This window comes from Wolffia australiana, chromosome 5 (genome assembly GCF_029677425.1).
Source record: "Wolffia australiana isolate 7733 chromosome 5, ASM2967742v1".
NCBI lineage: Eukaryota > Viridiplantae > Streptophyta > Magnoliopsida > Alismatales > Araceae > Wolffia > Wolffia australiana.
The window spans coordinates 2,200,617-2,216,940 of NC_135839.1; the positions used below are offsets into that span (position 1 = coordinate 2,200,617).

The 16,324-nt window shown below is 41.9% G+C and overlaps 1 protein-coding gene across 1 annotated transcript; it reads right to left on the reverse strand.

Annotated features, from left to right (window-relative positions):
• Positions 1-1,291: 1,291 nt before the first annotated feature.
• LOC144703535 (delta(7)-sterol-C5(6)-desaturase-like) lies at positions 1,292-15,720 on the reverse strand. The gene is made up of 3 exons (XM_078575719.1): positions 15,454-15,720; positions 13,746-14,051; positions 1,292-1,695 (listed from the first exon to the last, which is right to left on the reverse strand). Exons 1-3 carry the CDS (start codon positions 15,683-15,685, stop codon positions 1,403-1,405), a joined length of 831 nt encoding a protein of 276 aa, XP_078431845.1. The 5' UTR covers positions 15,686-15,720; the 3' UTR covers positions 1,292-1,402.
• Between the last annotated feature and the right edge of the window lie 604 nt (positions 15,721-16,324).

Consider the following 16,324-nt stretch of genomic DNA (forward strand, 5'->3'; position numbering starts at 1 on the left):
GCTCTGTTCAGGTTCTTTCATAAAATTATTTATTTTAAGTGAAATTATAAATTAATTATTAAAAATTTACAGGCGTGATAACTTATCTATTGAATTTTAGCACCAGGAAAGATAGCTTAACATAATTTTAAATTTACTACCTTGAGGGATGGAAGAGATACTTTATTCATAATTTTGTATTTTTTATAAAATGTTAATACCTTAGGATAAAATATAGGCACTAACCAATACACGCCAGTTTAGTTTAGAAGAAATATTTTATTTATTTCGGTTAGATATTTTGTTGCTATCATTTGCTTCTTATATTTTTTTGAGTAATCGTCAATTTCTTCCGTGTGCACAAATAGGCGGTCATAAAAACTGAAAATAAGAGAATCTAAATGTGAAGCGAGAACTTAATTTTATCTAACCAAAAGAATGAATCACTAACATCTACAAACACAGTCCCAGAATGAAAATTGGGCTGATAAAAGAAAATTTTTACCAAACCTTTGTATATTTTATCCAATATCCAGTTAATTGCAGACTAATAGAACCTGACATCTACACACCTCAAATTAAAACTTCAAAAAAATTATCTGCAATTAAAGATCATTGTTCTTGAAAGAAAGAGAGAAGATCACCCAAGAACAGCAACCAACCTGTACAATTAAAGATCATGAAAACTGCTCACGGTTAGTGTTTTTTATTTTTTATTAAAAGATGAAGTGATGTTCTGATTTTATCCTGCAGATGGAAATAACAGGACATGAGCAGGACTTCTACATCAATTTTTCACCTTTCCTCTTTAAGGGGATACTAAACACTGAGTTGAGAATTTTGAAATCAAATTTTCACTAGTTCATTTCAAACTTTTCACACGTAATATATGCTCCAGCTATGAACTCACTCTATCACACCTCTCAAGACATTCATGATATTCTTTTTGTGCAAATTAAACAAAGCAACAGAAAATCGAGCTTGATGATTCATGGGTTTTAGTAAATCAGGATCTTCTTTGCATTTAAAACAAGGACCCAAAGACTAAATAAATGCTAGTATATACAGGAACTTCAGCCAGACCCATCACACCAACTGTTCAACTCAACAAGACAAACTTTAAAAACAAAATTGAGATTCGGGCAGTCAAACCTCTCAAGAGATCCATATGACACTCTTTTATTGCAAATTAAACAGAGCCAAAGAGAGAAAATTTTCTCTATCACTCCTAAAATATAGCTTTATGTTGAATTAAACCACGGGTTTCAGAAAATTGAAAACTTCTTCGCATTTAAAACAAAGACCCAAGGACTAAAGAAATGGGAATATAAACTCATTTACAGGAACTTCAGAGAGACCCATCACAGAAACTGTTCAACTCAACAAGACAAACTTCATAAAAAAAAATTGAGTTTTGGGCTTATCAATCGATCTTCTGCTCATCAGAAACAGGGTTACGGAGAGTGCCAAATAGCCAGTCCATGAGGACGGTATAGTGGCCATAGTTGTGGCGATAAGTGGTGTGGTGGATGGTGTGGTAACCAGCACCCATGACAGGCCATACTTTGCCATCTATGCAGTCATGGATGTTGGCTGTCCACACACCCTCACAAAAAAAGAGAAGCATATGGGTCATGAAATGTGTTGGCACTATGAAGATGGCAATCACATGGGGTACTGCCTGCAATATTCCATCCAGTGGATGGAATGCCAGCCCTGCAGATAAGTAGGATGAAAAATAAACGCTAAAGAAATGATGAAATAAATAAATTATAGAATGACATTCTACTTGGAGTATTGTAAAGAAGAAAAAGATAGTGAACTAACTTCGGAGACATGATAAACAAGAGAACAATAATATTTCAAAATATGTGAGAATAGGGGACATCAAACATCTATCTTTATGGATCAACTGTTATATCTACCCATTCTATCTATGAATCAATATATGTATCCATCAACCTATCAGTATACTCCAGCAGACAAGTGGGATTTGAAACAACCGTTCAAGACGTGCAAAAATAATTTTTTTTACAGAATGCCATTCTATCGGTAGGAGTATTCAAGAGAAGAAAATATATGGAAATGACCTCATATACATGATTACAAATGAAGAGAAAATATTTATGCCAAAAGTAGAGAGAAAAACGTGAATCAAAAAGGAGGGGATTGGGAAAGAGGGCGAATTATCCATCTTCATGGTAGTTACAATGAAGAGAAGAGGGAGGCGGACGAGGATTGGACAAAGCTGGTGTGATTCAGGTCTTCAGCCAGGAGGAGGACATCCTTGAGGCAAGAGGCTGCATTCTGCACACTCGCTCTAGGAGGCCGCTGCTAGTTGGTGATCGACATCGTCATTGGTGGAAGGATCTTCAATCTTATTGAGAGTTTGGGCATTATCAGCGAGGATAGCCCGAGAGGAATGCGAATCTAGTCAGTGATATTGGGTGAATCTTTGTGTCATGTTTGATCCCACATCAGATAGCTTGTAAATACTTATAAATGATCCCTCATATACGAGCAAGTCTTTGAAGTGCTGGTCGGCCTTCTCCTTCATGATCCATCGAGTTTGATGCATGCGTTGTCTTTGTGATGACAGGGCTTGGTTTCCCTCCAATAATTATATCAATATCTTAGATGGGGATCCATAACACACCAACTTCCGGGAATCCCTCTTGTTAAACCCTATAAAAGGTGGGGTTGGTCAATTTTTAGCAGAGAGAAGTGTTAGAAAATAATTGAACCCTTGGGACAGCAGTAATTTGATACAATCCTTTACCCCTTAAGTTATATTTGGCCTTTAGGCCATTAGGGGAAGTTTAGTCAATTGGTGTTTTAGGTCACACTTCTCCTTCCTCTTTCAATGCTTGTGGGCCTCCCTTTAGGAGCACAATCAAGAATCAAGGTAAAATTGGCCGCCTGGCTCACCGTCCCTCTCCGTCCTGGTCCCATCCCCTCGATGGTCCAGTGACCCCCTCCTTTGTGATTACCTTTGCAGGTCTCAGCCATCCCCCCAATCCAATTGCTACCCCTGCAAATCGGTTCTTCTTGAGTCTTCAATGGTCCTCATCTCCACGATCGTCAACCCTTCACTACGTTGTCAGACAACACTGGGCAATCCCTGACTCTTTTGTTCGACCCTTTTATTTTCCCTTCCCTGATGCAAACCTAAAATCAAGGTTCATTTCATATCCCTTCAATGAAATCCATAGACGCATATTTCCAAACATTCTTTGGTATTGGCAGGAGCTGTAATATCCTGATCGGTGCTGGTGAGGATATCTAATCTATTTGGCATAAATGATGTCATTGATGAATGCCTTTACATGTTATTGCCAGATTCTTTTATAAGTTTGGATATGCCCCTTATGATCTCCCACCGGTGAAGTGTCGTAAGTTGATAAAACTCCAGAATTAAGCTGGGATCAGATGGGACATCATTCTCTATCTCCATCTTCGATGTGTCTGCATTGAGGAATTGCACATCGGAAGTGGATAATGCTTGAAAGTCCGTAACACCAGGGATCCTTGATAGAGCAAATGGGACTGACTTATAGAACATGAGTTTAGATGCTCATTTGACATTTGGTTCTTGTACTTGCTTCTGAGACAAAAGGAACTTTAGACTCATTTGATCTGCCTGAATGGCGAATAACATATGTAAGAGGTAATGTTGCCTCTTTTATACCATGAGAAAAAATAGCCACGAGTTCCCCCCCTTTCATAAGCTGACATGAGTTGACTCAGTCTGGGTAACACATGGCTGAAATGTGCGATAGGCTTCCCTCCTTGCATGATTACCCGGCCTACTCCTAAATCCGAGGTGTCCATCTCCATGGCAAATGGCGTCTTGAAGTAAGGCAAGGCCAATATCGCAGTATCAGTCATAGATTTTTGAGAATACTGAAAACTATTCGTGCTTCCTGATTCCAGTGAAATGCAGGTTGAACAAACCTTCTATAGTACACTGTTAACAATAGAAATCCACTTAAGATTTTTAGCAGCAGGCCAGCTCATCATAGCTTTGATTTTAACAATGTCAGCCCTGACACACTGTTCTGGTATCTGATGGCCAAAGAATTCAAGCTGTGCTTTGACAAACTGGCATTTCTTGGTGTTGATTTGTATTGCACTTTGAGACAGTATCAGAAAAACTGTGTGAAAGTGATCTCTGTGATCTGCAGCAGACAAGAAGATCATAAAAAATACAAGCATAAAGCACCTCAAGAAAGGTCTGAACGGGTTGCTCATTAAGCATTAAAATGCGGCCAGAGCATTCATTAATCCGAATGACATAACTTTCAATTCGTAGTAGTCCTCATGCTTCATGAATGCTCTGTCGGCCATGTCCTATTCTTTTAGTCTGCTTTGATGATATCCCTACCTAAGGTCGAGTTTATAAAAGAAGGAAGACCTGCGTAGTTCATCTAATAGTTCTTCCACAACGGTGATGGAATACCTATTGGCCAACATCAACTTATTCAGGGCTCTATAATTCCTGCAAACCTCTGAGCTGATTTTGTCTTCTTAACCAGCAAGCCTGGGCGAACACATTTGATGAACGGAGGAGAGAGAGGAGGCAAGGTGACTGGAGAAGCCTTCTGCACTGGGTGCAAGGGTATAAACCCTAAATTTAGAAGAATTGCTCATTTTCAATCAAGTTCTACCTGCATTAAACAGGCTGATAGACTATTACAAGTTTACCTAGAAATCCCCAATAAAGAGGGAGTGACATTATTACTACGCAGTTCAGCACTGGGTTACAAATGGACTAAAAAGATTGTACCAGCTCTGAATCCAGTGGTTTCTGTATCACCTTCAGTCTCATCGTTCAGTATGAATGAGTACCTGTAGGGCCTTAGGTTCACAGGTTGGGCACTTGGCACTAGTTTAATCAGATGATCCACCACCCTGGCTGGTCGTAAGCCTACAGGATTAACAAAGACTTGAGGAAAAGTATCCTTCAGTTGCTCTACCCATATCGAGTCCATGGTGTTTCTGTGGAGTCAATAGCACTATGTGATATACCTCCACAACATCAGTTGTTCTATGGCACTATTGTTTCATGGCCTTGGGCGATAGATCTGAGCATGATGGTGATACGATCCCAGTAAGAGTATATGAAAGAAGAAAGAGAGGAGTCCAGAAAGGCAGCGGGCCAGCTGGCGCTGAGCTGGCCAAATAACCACCCTTCTTGAAAGGGTAGTTAGTTAGGAAATAAAAGACTATAAATAAGGAGCGAAGGGGGAGAAGAAGGGGGACGGAGCATTTCGGGTTTCTTGAGCAAGGGGGTCGGGAGGAGCAGAGCTGCATTCGGCGAGCTGCCTCTACGGTGATCTTGAGAAGAAGATTCGAAGGCGACGTGGACTTGTACCAGAGTACGAGGAGCGGAATCAAGATCCTTCTGTAAGTCTTAAATTCCAGCCGTTGCTTTTTCCATTTGGGACTGCATCGTATCATTGGTATCAGAGCCACGATCCTGGCCACAATGACGTTGAAAGAAGTGGAAGCGAGATTGGAAGAGAATGAGGCAGAGTTGGGCGAGCTGAAGGTGGAGCAGAAGAGGATAGCAGATGAAATGAAACTGATCCGCGAAGAGGCCAGAGAAAACGGTGAACTGCTACGACAAGTGCTGCGTACCCTGGCGACATTGAATCAGGGTAGCACATCTGAAGAACGAGGTCCGGAAGAGGAGATCCCGAGAAGCCATGGCAAGAACAAGAACCAAGTACCGGGGGAAGTCGAGACGAGGAACGACACACGATCTGGCAATCGGAATATGGAGCATATCCAACAAGTTAGAAGCAAGATGGAAGCGCCCAAGTTTCGAGGAGACGATGTAGAAGGCTGGGTGAGGGGTATGGAGAGGTTCTTCCAAGTCCAAGAAGTAGTATCGGAAGACCGGATCGATGTGGCAATGGCAAATTTGGAAGGCGAAGCTCTGCAGTGGTACCTCTGGACCACTGACAGGTACACCTTTCTCGGTTGGAACGATTTCAAGATCCAGATCGGGAAACGGTTCGATGAAACGCTAGCAGATAACATCAAACATCAGTTTATGGATATCAAGCAGACGGGGACAGTGAAGGAGTACCGGAAGGAGTTTGAAAGGCTATCCGTATATCTACCTCCGATGCCAGAAGACATAATGTACGACATATTTTTGAAGGGATTGAAGACAGAGATACAAACAGAGATGGATATCGAAGAATTTGTGGGACTAAGAAGACTTATGGATTTAGCGCTTAAAACAGAGAAACGACTCAAGGCCCTTTGGCAAGCCTGGGAGAACCATAGTCAAAAAGGGGGAAGACCACCAAATGCGGGAGTACGCTACCAGGAGAATCACATTCACTCAGTTCAGTCTACAGGAGCAGGAGGAGGAAGTTATCATCAGAACAAGACTAAAACACAAGAGAACACTCAAGGGACACCAGCGTATAGAAGGAAACTGATGTTAACAGGAGAAGAATTTCAAAAACGCAGAGAGAAGGGCCTCTGTTATAACTGCAACGAGAAATTCGGCCCGGGACATCGATGCAAGAAAACTCTACAAATCTTGATTGTGAGTGAAGAAGATCGGGATAAATCGGATCCAGATACGGATGCCATTGTGGATATAGAGGCTAACGACATACCACCAGAGGCCCAACTGCTATCCGCACACGTCTCATTGAACTCTATGTTGGGGTGGACCAACCCAAGGTCCATCAAGCTGAAAGGGGAACTACGAGGCAGGGAAATCACTGTATTAATTGACAGTGGAGCTTCCCATAATTTTCTGAGTACAGCCATTGTGGAGGAATTCCATTTCCGGAGTGATACGTCAGTGCTATTTGAAGTGACATTGGGAAATGGGGAGTCTAGCAAAGGTCAGGGATTATGTGTGGGAGTCCAGTATAACCTTCAAGGCATTGAAATGACTAGCGACTTCTTGCCATTCAAGTTGGGGGGAATTGACATGATCCTAGGCATGGCATGGTTAGCATCCTTGGGATGGACCCATATCCACTGGGAGAGGCATATTCTAAAATTCAGAAGAGGCGACAAGGTGGTGACTTTGAATGGGGACCAGAGCTTATCCAGAACCGATATTAAAAACCACTCTGTTGACAAGGAGCTGATGAGAAGCCAATTATTGATGATCGAATTGTATAAACTAGACACTAGTATCAAGTTGCCTCAAACATCACAAGATCGTGCTCTAGAAGAGAAGCTCAGGAAGCAATTTTCTAAGGTCTTTGAGCCACTGTCAGAATTACCACCTGCCAGGCCGATCGATCACGCCATACAACTTATACCCCAAGCTCAACCAACCAACCAGAGACCGTACAAATATTCATACTTACAAAAGGACGAGATAGAAAAGATAGTCAGTGAACTTCTAAAGGCGGAATTCATCAGACCATCGCATAGTCCCTTCGCAAGCCCAGTCTTACTGGTTAAGAAGAAAGATGCCGGATGGCGATTTTGTGTTGATTACCGTGCACTTAATAAAATAACTATACCAAATCGATATCCAATTCCTGTGGTGGAAGAATTATTGGATGAACTCCATGGCGCATTATTGTTTTCCAAGTTAGATCTGAAATCGGGGTATCATCAGATCAGGATGAAAGAAGAGGACGTTCATAAAACTGCATTTAAAACCCATGAAGGGCATTATGAATTCCGGGTTATGCCCTTTGGGCTTATGAACGCCCCAGCTACATTTCAATCTCTTATGAACCACCTGTTTCATCCGTACCTCAGAAAATTCTTACTGTTGTTTTTGATGATATATTGATTTACAGTAAGTCATTGGAAGACCATGAGTCACATTTGCAACAAGTCTTTACTGTCCTGGCTGATAATGATCTTCATGTGAATCCCAAAAGTGTCAATTGGCTTGCAATCAGTTGGAATTCCTGGGGCATTGGATTTCGTGATCAAGGAGATATGGCGGATAAGAGCAAGGTGGAGGCGATGGTGAGCTGGCCCTGCATCAAGAATCTCAAGCAACTGCGAGGATTCTTGGGTTTGACAGGGTATTATCGCAGGTTTGTCAAAGAGTACTCCTTGAAGGCCGCCCCTTTAACAGCATTGCTGAAGAAAGATGCATTTGGGTGGAATGTAGATGCGCAAGCTGCATTTGATCGACTTAAACTAGCAATGAGTTCTACTCCAGTGTTGGCCTTACCAAATTTTGAATTACCTTTTACCATCGAGACGGATGCATCAGGAGTAGGCATTGGTGCTGTCCTCATACAGAATGGACGACCCATCGCTTATTTTAGTCAGGTCCTTCCTGCCGGAGCCAAGTCAAATCTGCTTATGAACGTGAATTGATGGCTATTGTCCTGTCAGTGCAGAAATGGCGACACTATTTGACACATTTGCCTTTCATTATCCGCACCGATCAGTACAGTCTTAAATACTTATTGTGTCAGAAGCAGATTCAGGAGCCGTACAGCAAATGGGCTTACAAATTACTGGGGTTTAATTTCGAAATTGAATATAAACCAGGGAAGAGCAATGTTGTAGCTGATGCATTATCCAGGGCCCCATCATTAGTGGAAGTCAATGCATTGCAAGTGTCCAGGTTCCAGCTATTAGACCAAGCGATCATCCAACAGGAGGTGGGTCAGGATCTGAAATTTCAAAAAGTAATTCAGGAGTTGCGACTCAGTCCATTTTCCTATCCAAAGTTCAAATTATACAAGGATACCCTACTGTACAAGGGACGACTAGTGCTTACGGGGACTTCTTCATTACTACCAAAAGTGTTACAGACCTATCATGATTCAGCACCGGGGGGGCATACGGGATGCAAACGAACCTATAAGCGCATTGCTCAAGACTTATACTGGCCACGCATGAAAGATCACATAAAGAGATATGTGAATCAGTGTCATATTTGTCAAACTAACAAGATATCTTCCCTCTCACCTGCTGGGTTATTACAAGCTCTACCCATTCCTGAACGCATCTGGGAAGACATATCGTTAGATTTCATAGAAGGGCTGCCAACATCACACGGATTCAACTGCATTATGGTGACTGTGGACAGACTGAGCAAGTATAGTCACTTCCTACCACTGAAACACCCATTTACTGCCCGAGATGTAGCTGACATCTTCGTCCGAGAAATTGTACGCTTGCATGGGATACCCTCCTCAATTGTTTCAGACAGAGATAAAATCTTTACCAGTATGTTCTGGAAGGAGTTGTTCCGCTTGCAAGGCACCACATTATGCATGAGTTCCTCGTACCACCCCAAACAGATGGTCAAACAGAGGTGGTAAACAGATGTTTGGAATCATATTTACGCTGTTTTGCTGGTGAGAAACCGAAGTCTTGGTCCAAGTGGCTCCATTGGGCAGAGTTCTCTTATAATACAGCTTTCCATTCATCCATTCAGATGACACCTTTCAAAGCAGTGTATGGGAGGGACCCACCAAAACTTTTGTACTATGGGACCCCTTCATCTCCACTTGAGTCTGTCGACACTCTATTAAAAGAGAGAGATGATACTCTGAAAGTGATAAGAAACAACTTACTAGCGGCGCAATCCAGCATGAAACGCCTGCGGATAAGCACCGAAGAGACCTTGAGTTTCAGGTGGGGAACAAGTGTATCTTCGATTACGTCCCTACCGCATGAAGTCCTTAGCAAAAGGATCAATGAAAAGTTATCTCCAAAATATTTTGGTCCATTTCGATCTTACAAAAGGTGGGGCCTGTGGCCTACAAACTAGAACTGCCAGACAGTTGTTCCTACATCCGGTGTTCCACGATCTAAACTAAGGAAATCAGTGGGTCCAGGCAGGGTCACGCAATTACTGCCTCCTTCATTTACTGATGATTTTGAGTGGCAGCTATCTCCAGCAGAGGTGGTGTCGGCTAGGAGACGGAATGGACAAGTGGAAGTGTTGATTAAATGGAAAGGGCTTCCAGAAGAAGATGCATCATGGGAACCTCTATCAGTCATCCGAGGGCAATTCCCCGACATCCACCTTGGGGACAAGGTGATAGTCAATGAGGGGGGAAATGATACGATCCCAGTAAGAGTATATGAAAGAAGAAAGAGAGGAGGCCAGAAAGGCAGCGGGCCAGCTGGCGCTGAGCTGGCCAAATAACCACCCTTCTTGAAAGGGTAGTTAGTTAGGAAATAAAAGACTATAAATAAGGAGCGAAGGGGGAGAAGAAGGGGGACGGAGCATTTCGGGTTTCTTGAGCAAGGGGGTCGGGAGGAGCAGAGCTGCATTCAAGTAGCTGCCTCTACGGTGATCTTGAGAAGAAGATTCGAAGGCGACGTGGACTTGTACCAGAGTACGAGGAGCGGAATCAAGATCCTTCTGTAAGTCTTAAATTCCAGCCGTTGCTTTTTCCATTTGGGACTGCATCGTATCAGATGGATTTTGATTTCCTGTCAGGTTACCAACAGGACTCCAAGCTTAAATCTGAGCAATGATTGATCCCAGGGAATTTACTTCATTCCAGACATTTGGGCCATGCCATGCTAGGCATAATGTAAGTCCTCACAGTTTCAATAGTAAGAAAACATTCATCACTTTAATCACTCACAGCACATTCCCCGACCTTTGGTCTTCTGTACGTCCCCCAACATAACTTCAAGATGAATAGATGAATTTGATTGAATCTGCAGCTCTTCTATGATATCCTGATGCACAAAATGTGCGATGCTAATAATAGCTAACCCTGTAAGTACAAATGAAGACACGCACACGAACGTACAAGCGAATCAAACATGTGCTGCAGAAGTTCTCTGTGCACCTCTTTGGCTTGTTCTATCTCATCCTTCAAACCTTCCGCATTTTCTCATTCAAACACTGATGTTCCTCCTTGATCCCATCCAATTCTTACACTGTTCCATCCATCCAAGCTTCTAACTCCTACAGAGACCTGATGCCGAGCTTGATGAGCTCGGATTAAATGATGCATAAGGTGGATCCTCCACTGAAATTTCCTGCAGAATGTAATGCCTTTTGGCTACGTCTGATAAGCATTTAAATAGGGATATCCTTCCTTTAGGAGTGGAGCCAAGAAGAATGAAGGTCTCTTGTCTCCCCTCTCCATGTCTACAGTCCCTCTCTCCTCTACAATCCTCGTCTCTCGTGATTGTCTATACCTCACCGCATCTTCAGGCAGCTCGTCCCTGGTTGATCCCTACGTTATTAGTTCAACCTTTCCTCGAATTATTCCCACTTCTCCTCTCTACCCCAGGAACATCTCCTTCTCGTCTATTCACTTCCCCAATACGAGCCTATATCCAAGATTGTATCACCGTCCCGTTCTTTTCCTCGTCTTTGTCAAGATACAACAGCACAAGCACATCCTGAAGGGCCAAGGTCGAATGCTACCTATGCACCAGGAGGCCTCTTCCTCTCCTGCTTTTCCTTTCTTTTAAACTACTGTCTTTGGGTCTTCATCTTCTTGGATTGGGCCTGAAGTGGGTTCCTGCTAATTCATCAAGTGCTGGGTCAGGTGATGAGTAATAAACCTTCTTTCTAAAAGTGTCTCCGTCAGGGTTACTCCACTTTGCTCTTGGTCAGCTACTAGCTTCTTTGCATGTAATTTCTTTCACCAGTAGCCAATTAGCTGTAGGATTATATCAGGATTAAAGTCGGTGGAGTATGCAGTGGAAGCAACCATAACAGTTCTATTTTACTTTAATTCTTGTTCTGTACTTTCGGGCCCACTTATGTCTTAATGGCCCCTGTAATTTCCGGGCCCACTTGTAACCCCATAAATAGTGGAAAACACTATTCGCTAGTTAAGCTCTTATTCCAAAACCCTAGCCACCACAGCTCAACAGATGGAGTTCAACATGGTATCAGAGCAACCTGGGAGCCCAACGATCTGAATCTTCATCCGATCTGATTGGCATCTGTTAGAGCGTAGCACATGAGTACTCAAGTGATACGCAGTACTAGCCGTTATACGGCCATATGTATACATTCCCTTATTTTGAATGAAATAGATGAACGTTTTTGTGCTTCTTGTTCTTGTTGCCCTAAGGGCTTGCCCCCTCCCTTCTCCTCTATTCTCTTCATCGTATGAGAATCTTAACAGCATCCACTCAGGCTAGCAACGTATAGTGACGAGGCTAAGGTGAGCAGGTCTAGTGGCCTTGAAGAGTCCAGAGTTGACTCTACAAGGTTAGTGGAGAGGAGACAACCACTCGGCAGCATCTACCAACCAGGACAGGTCTAGCTTGGCTGGGCGACGTAGAAGCGACCGCGACCAGAGCCATAGAAGCTGACTGCAGAGAAGTGACAAGCCAGAGTAGACGGAGAAATCTGAGAATCCAAGAATGGATAGAGAGGAGCTGGTAACAGTCGGCCAAGTAGTCTTCCCTACTGTTCCTGAAGCTGTTAAATTTAATGGCTTCAATTTACTTGATTGAAGCTAGTCTATTGAGCTAATCCTTGAGAGTAAAGGATTATTCCACCATCTCAAGGAAGAGATAGATCCAAAGAATCCAAAGTATAAAGCCTGGAAGGAGGATGCAGGTGTACATGCATAGTTACTGGGCAGTATGGCTAGAGATAGGACCAGGAAATACCTGGACCTAAAGATAGCTAAAAGTATCTGGGATCATCTGCACAGGAGCAATGTAAGACAGAGTCATTCCTGGAGGATCTTAGAACTGGTGACCAGAGCAACTACACTGGTGCAAGGAGGAATGACAGTTACAGAGTTTGCTGAAGAACTTCAGGCAATCTGGCGAGAGATTGATCATCTCAGACCAATCAAGCATCCAGAGGAGTGGCAGGCTACACTACAGGATCGTATGTTTAGATTCCTTATGGGACTAAATAAGGAGTATGAAGGACTCCGGAATCAACCGAGAACATATTCCAGATTTAGAGGAAGCCAATCAACTTGTAATAGATGAGGAAAGGCGAAGGGCTTATGGAAATGACAAGGAGGAAACAGGAGCAGGATTCGTGGCAAAAACAAAGCAGCAGCATAAGGGCACATCAGATGGATGTAAAGGCAGAACTACAAAGTATCAAGGAGAGCAGGAGGCCTCTTCCTCTCCTGCTTTTCCTTTTTTTAAACTACTATTTTTTGGTCTTCATCTTCTTGGATTGGGCCCGAAGTGGGTTCCTGCATTCATCAAGTGCTGGGTCACGTGACGAGTAATAAACCTTCTTTCTAAAAGTGTCTCCTTCAGGGGTACTCCACTTTGCTGTTGTTCAGCTACTAGCTTCTTCGCATGTGATTGCTTTCCCCCGGTAGCCAATAGCTGTAGGATTATATCAGGATTAAAGTCGGTGGAGTATGATGTCTTAGCTTGCAAAAAGTACTAAATCTGAGTTCTTGATTGAGATTTTTTCTTTTGAAAAAAGTTCTTTATTGAGATTATCAGTGTAATAATTATTTATTTTTGGACAAAATAAAATGGCGTTCTTAACAGTGAGCCCCCCCAGTCCTGGCCAAGCATGAAGATGATAGATTTAGTTTAATAACAAAATATATGAAAATATTTGACTATTGTCATAGATTTAGTTTCAAAAGCGATACAAAGCTGCAGATAATCTGGAATTTTTACCGCACTGTGATAAATCCATGGAAAATATTTTTTGAAATATGCGAGCTCAAATTCTCCAAAGAGCTGAAAAGTAATTAGTGGATATTTGATAACATGCAAGTGGACTCTACTCGAATCAAAAGATCCAATGAACAGGTTAAATAACAAAAGTAAAAAATAAAAATAATAAATAATGTCTTTGAATAATGGTGGGTTGTGAACCTTACCAGCAAACGGAGAAAGGGTATTCTGTTTGTTGTATATGTGATGTGTTGCATGCAGATACTTATATAGCGGCTTAATATCATGCAACCCTCTATGCATCCAGTAGATGCCAAACTCGCAAATCAACAAATATATGGATAAATAGACAGAGTATTTAGGCCAGCCAATGTCACTTATGAGTGGAAAACAGCGGGTCCATCCTTTTTGAATCATGTACTCGGATAACACTGGTAGCGCACAATACAGAGGCATGGCTTTCATGGTAACCATCACTTGCAAGAGCATCGCCTTATTCGACGGGATAGCATCTACATGAAAGAATGATGATGGAAAGCGGTCATACCACTGCACTTCATGCCAAGGAGATAAGCAAAAAGAGGTAACTGGTAACACTCATTTCATCATCATGTGTAATTATCATGATTTTATGCATGAAATGAACAAAGATAACGTATGTCACTTTCAGCAGTACAGCATCATAATAGCATGTCAATTTTCTTATTTGATGGGATGGCATTTGCACAATTACATTCATCGAGGAGAACATATATTATTCCAATCATCGAGGGAAATCTGCAAGAGATGTAAGAAGGAGCCCATATTAGAGCACTTATGCTAAGGAGATGAGTGGTACCAGATAACACACATATCATCATTACTGCAATACATGATTAACGTGATTTTATCCATGAAATCAACGAATATAAAGCTACCAGCATCGGAATTGTCTAAAAGTCCAAAACTCCCTGCGCTAGATTTTCCTTTAAAATTAGAATTTACTCCGAGCAAAACTTTCAGGCTAGAAAACCGAACGGAAAGGATCTAGAGATAGTTTGGAAGTTAGCAAGAAATTAGGGAGGCACCCTCTAGAACGCTAAAGGAAAGTAGGACGATAGAATTATCAAATATCCAGATAGAAACGCATCAGAAGAAAGTTACTACAGGGAGGAAGCCTTTTCCGTAACCCCAAACATCAAATACAGCAAGCAAAAGCAGCAAATCACATTAAATCAGGAGAAAAAGAACTCGATCCGGGTATCATAAACTAGCCAAGATGTTGAAAGGAAGACGGATTCCAAACATTAATAACTACTATTATCAGATCTCACGATTTGGAACCCACGATTACGGACCTGAAACCAAGTATTCGAAATCAAACAATTTCTTTCCCAAATGAATTCCCCCTAGTCTAAGAAAGAACCAACAGGTGATTTCTTTGTTCCGGACCACGAATCTATTACGCAAGAGTACTCGAGCGCTGAGATTACTCTTTGGAAGATAAACTACCCAACGAAACAACTCTTCTCCCAAAAGAAATTCCCCGGTCTAAGAAACAACCAAAAGGTGATTTCTCTATTGCAGATTGAAAAAAACGTCGCATTACATCGCAAATGAAATTCCCATCGAGCTGTGAGATTAAACTTTGGAAGATAAACTGCCGTACGAAACAATTCCTCCCCAAATGAAATTCCCAGAGTCGAAGAAACAACCAAAAGGTGATAGCTTTATCGCAGAATTAAAACCCTTTGCATTACAACGTAAAACTATTCGGCCTGTGAGATTAACCTTGGGAAGATAAACTACCATACCAAACAATTCCTCCCCAAATGAAATTCCCAGAGTCTAAGAAACAACCAAAAGGTGATTTCTTCATCGCAGAATGAAAAACCTTCGGATTACAGCGCAAAATCATTCGAGCGGCGAGATTACCCTTCGGAAGATAAACATTGCGCTTCCAGTAGTAGATGTAGAAGCTCCAGAGGAGGCACGATCCAAAGTAAAGCAAAGTTCCACCGATGTAGTTTCGCAGCCAAGCCCGCGCCGGCCTCGGAAGCGACTCCCATCCCCATCCTGAAATCAAATTTCCGAGCACAATTCGATCGTAGAAATCCCCTTCATCCTCAAACATCTGCAGATTGCTCTTCCCCAACTCTCCTGCCATGCTCTTCTCTTCTCTTCTTCCACCAAGAACAAATCTACAACATGTAATTTTCTCCATTAATTATATTTATACTGTTCTGAGAATATCTGATGGGAAATGACGGTAATGCCCTTCTCGAGAAGTCACGTCGAAGAAAATATATTAATGAGTTTATTTTGTCGGAAACTAACTCGGGAGATTCGTTGACAGTCTGTAAGGATTGATGACGTGGACGATTCTGGACCGTCCGTTTCTGCGGAGGGGCTGAGATTTTTATTTATTTATTTATGGGGATTCTGACATTAAGAAAATATGTCATAGTGTGATTTTATTCATTATGACGATGATATTAATGCTCTGAAAGTATGATGTGTGGACCATTTTATTCCTTATCAAATGCATTGAAGTTTTGGATAAGACGGTACCATTTTTTCCACTAGATTTAGGGTTTACTTCTAGCGTAAAATCTAATGCATTAATCAGACTTAGATTTGAATCATAATATATATTGCCACAATTTTTGTTATTATTTCTTAAAAATCAAAAACATTTATTTTGTGTGGTACTGATTTTCTATTTGTTTTAGGCTTTGCATCTTTCTCAAAAATCAAAGCATTTAGAAGAGTTGAATTGAATCAAAGTATCAACGGGGCGTAATTC

Coding starts and splice junctions, on each gene's coding strand:
- LOC144703535 (XM_078575719.1), bottom strand. CDS start 15,685: ATGGCAGGAGAGTTGGGGAAGAGCAATCTGCAGATGTTTGAGGATGAA. Junction 14,052..15,453: donor CAATGTTTATCTTCCGAAGG/GTAATCTCGCCG, acceptor TCTTTCATGTAG/ATGCTATCCCGTCGAATAAG. Junction 1,696..13,745: donor TACCCTTTCTCCGTTTGCTG/GTAAGGTTCACA, acceptor ACTTATCTGCAG/GGCTGGCATTCCATCCACTG.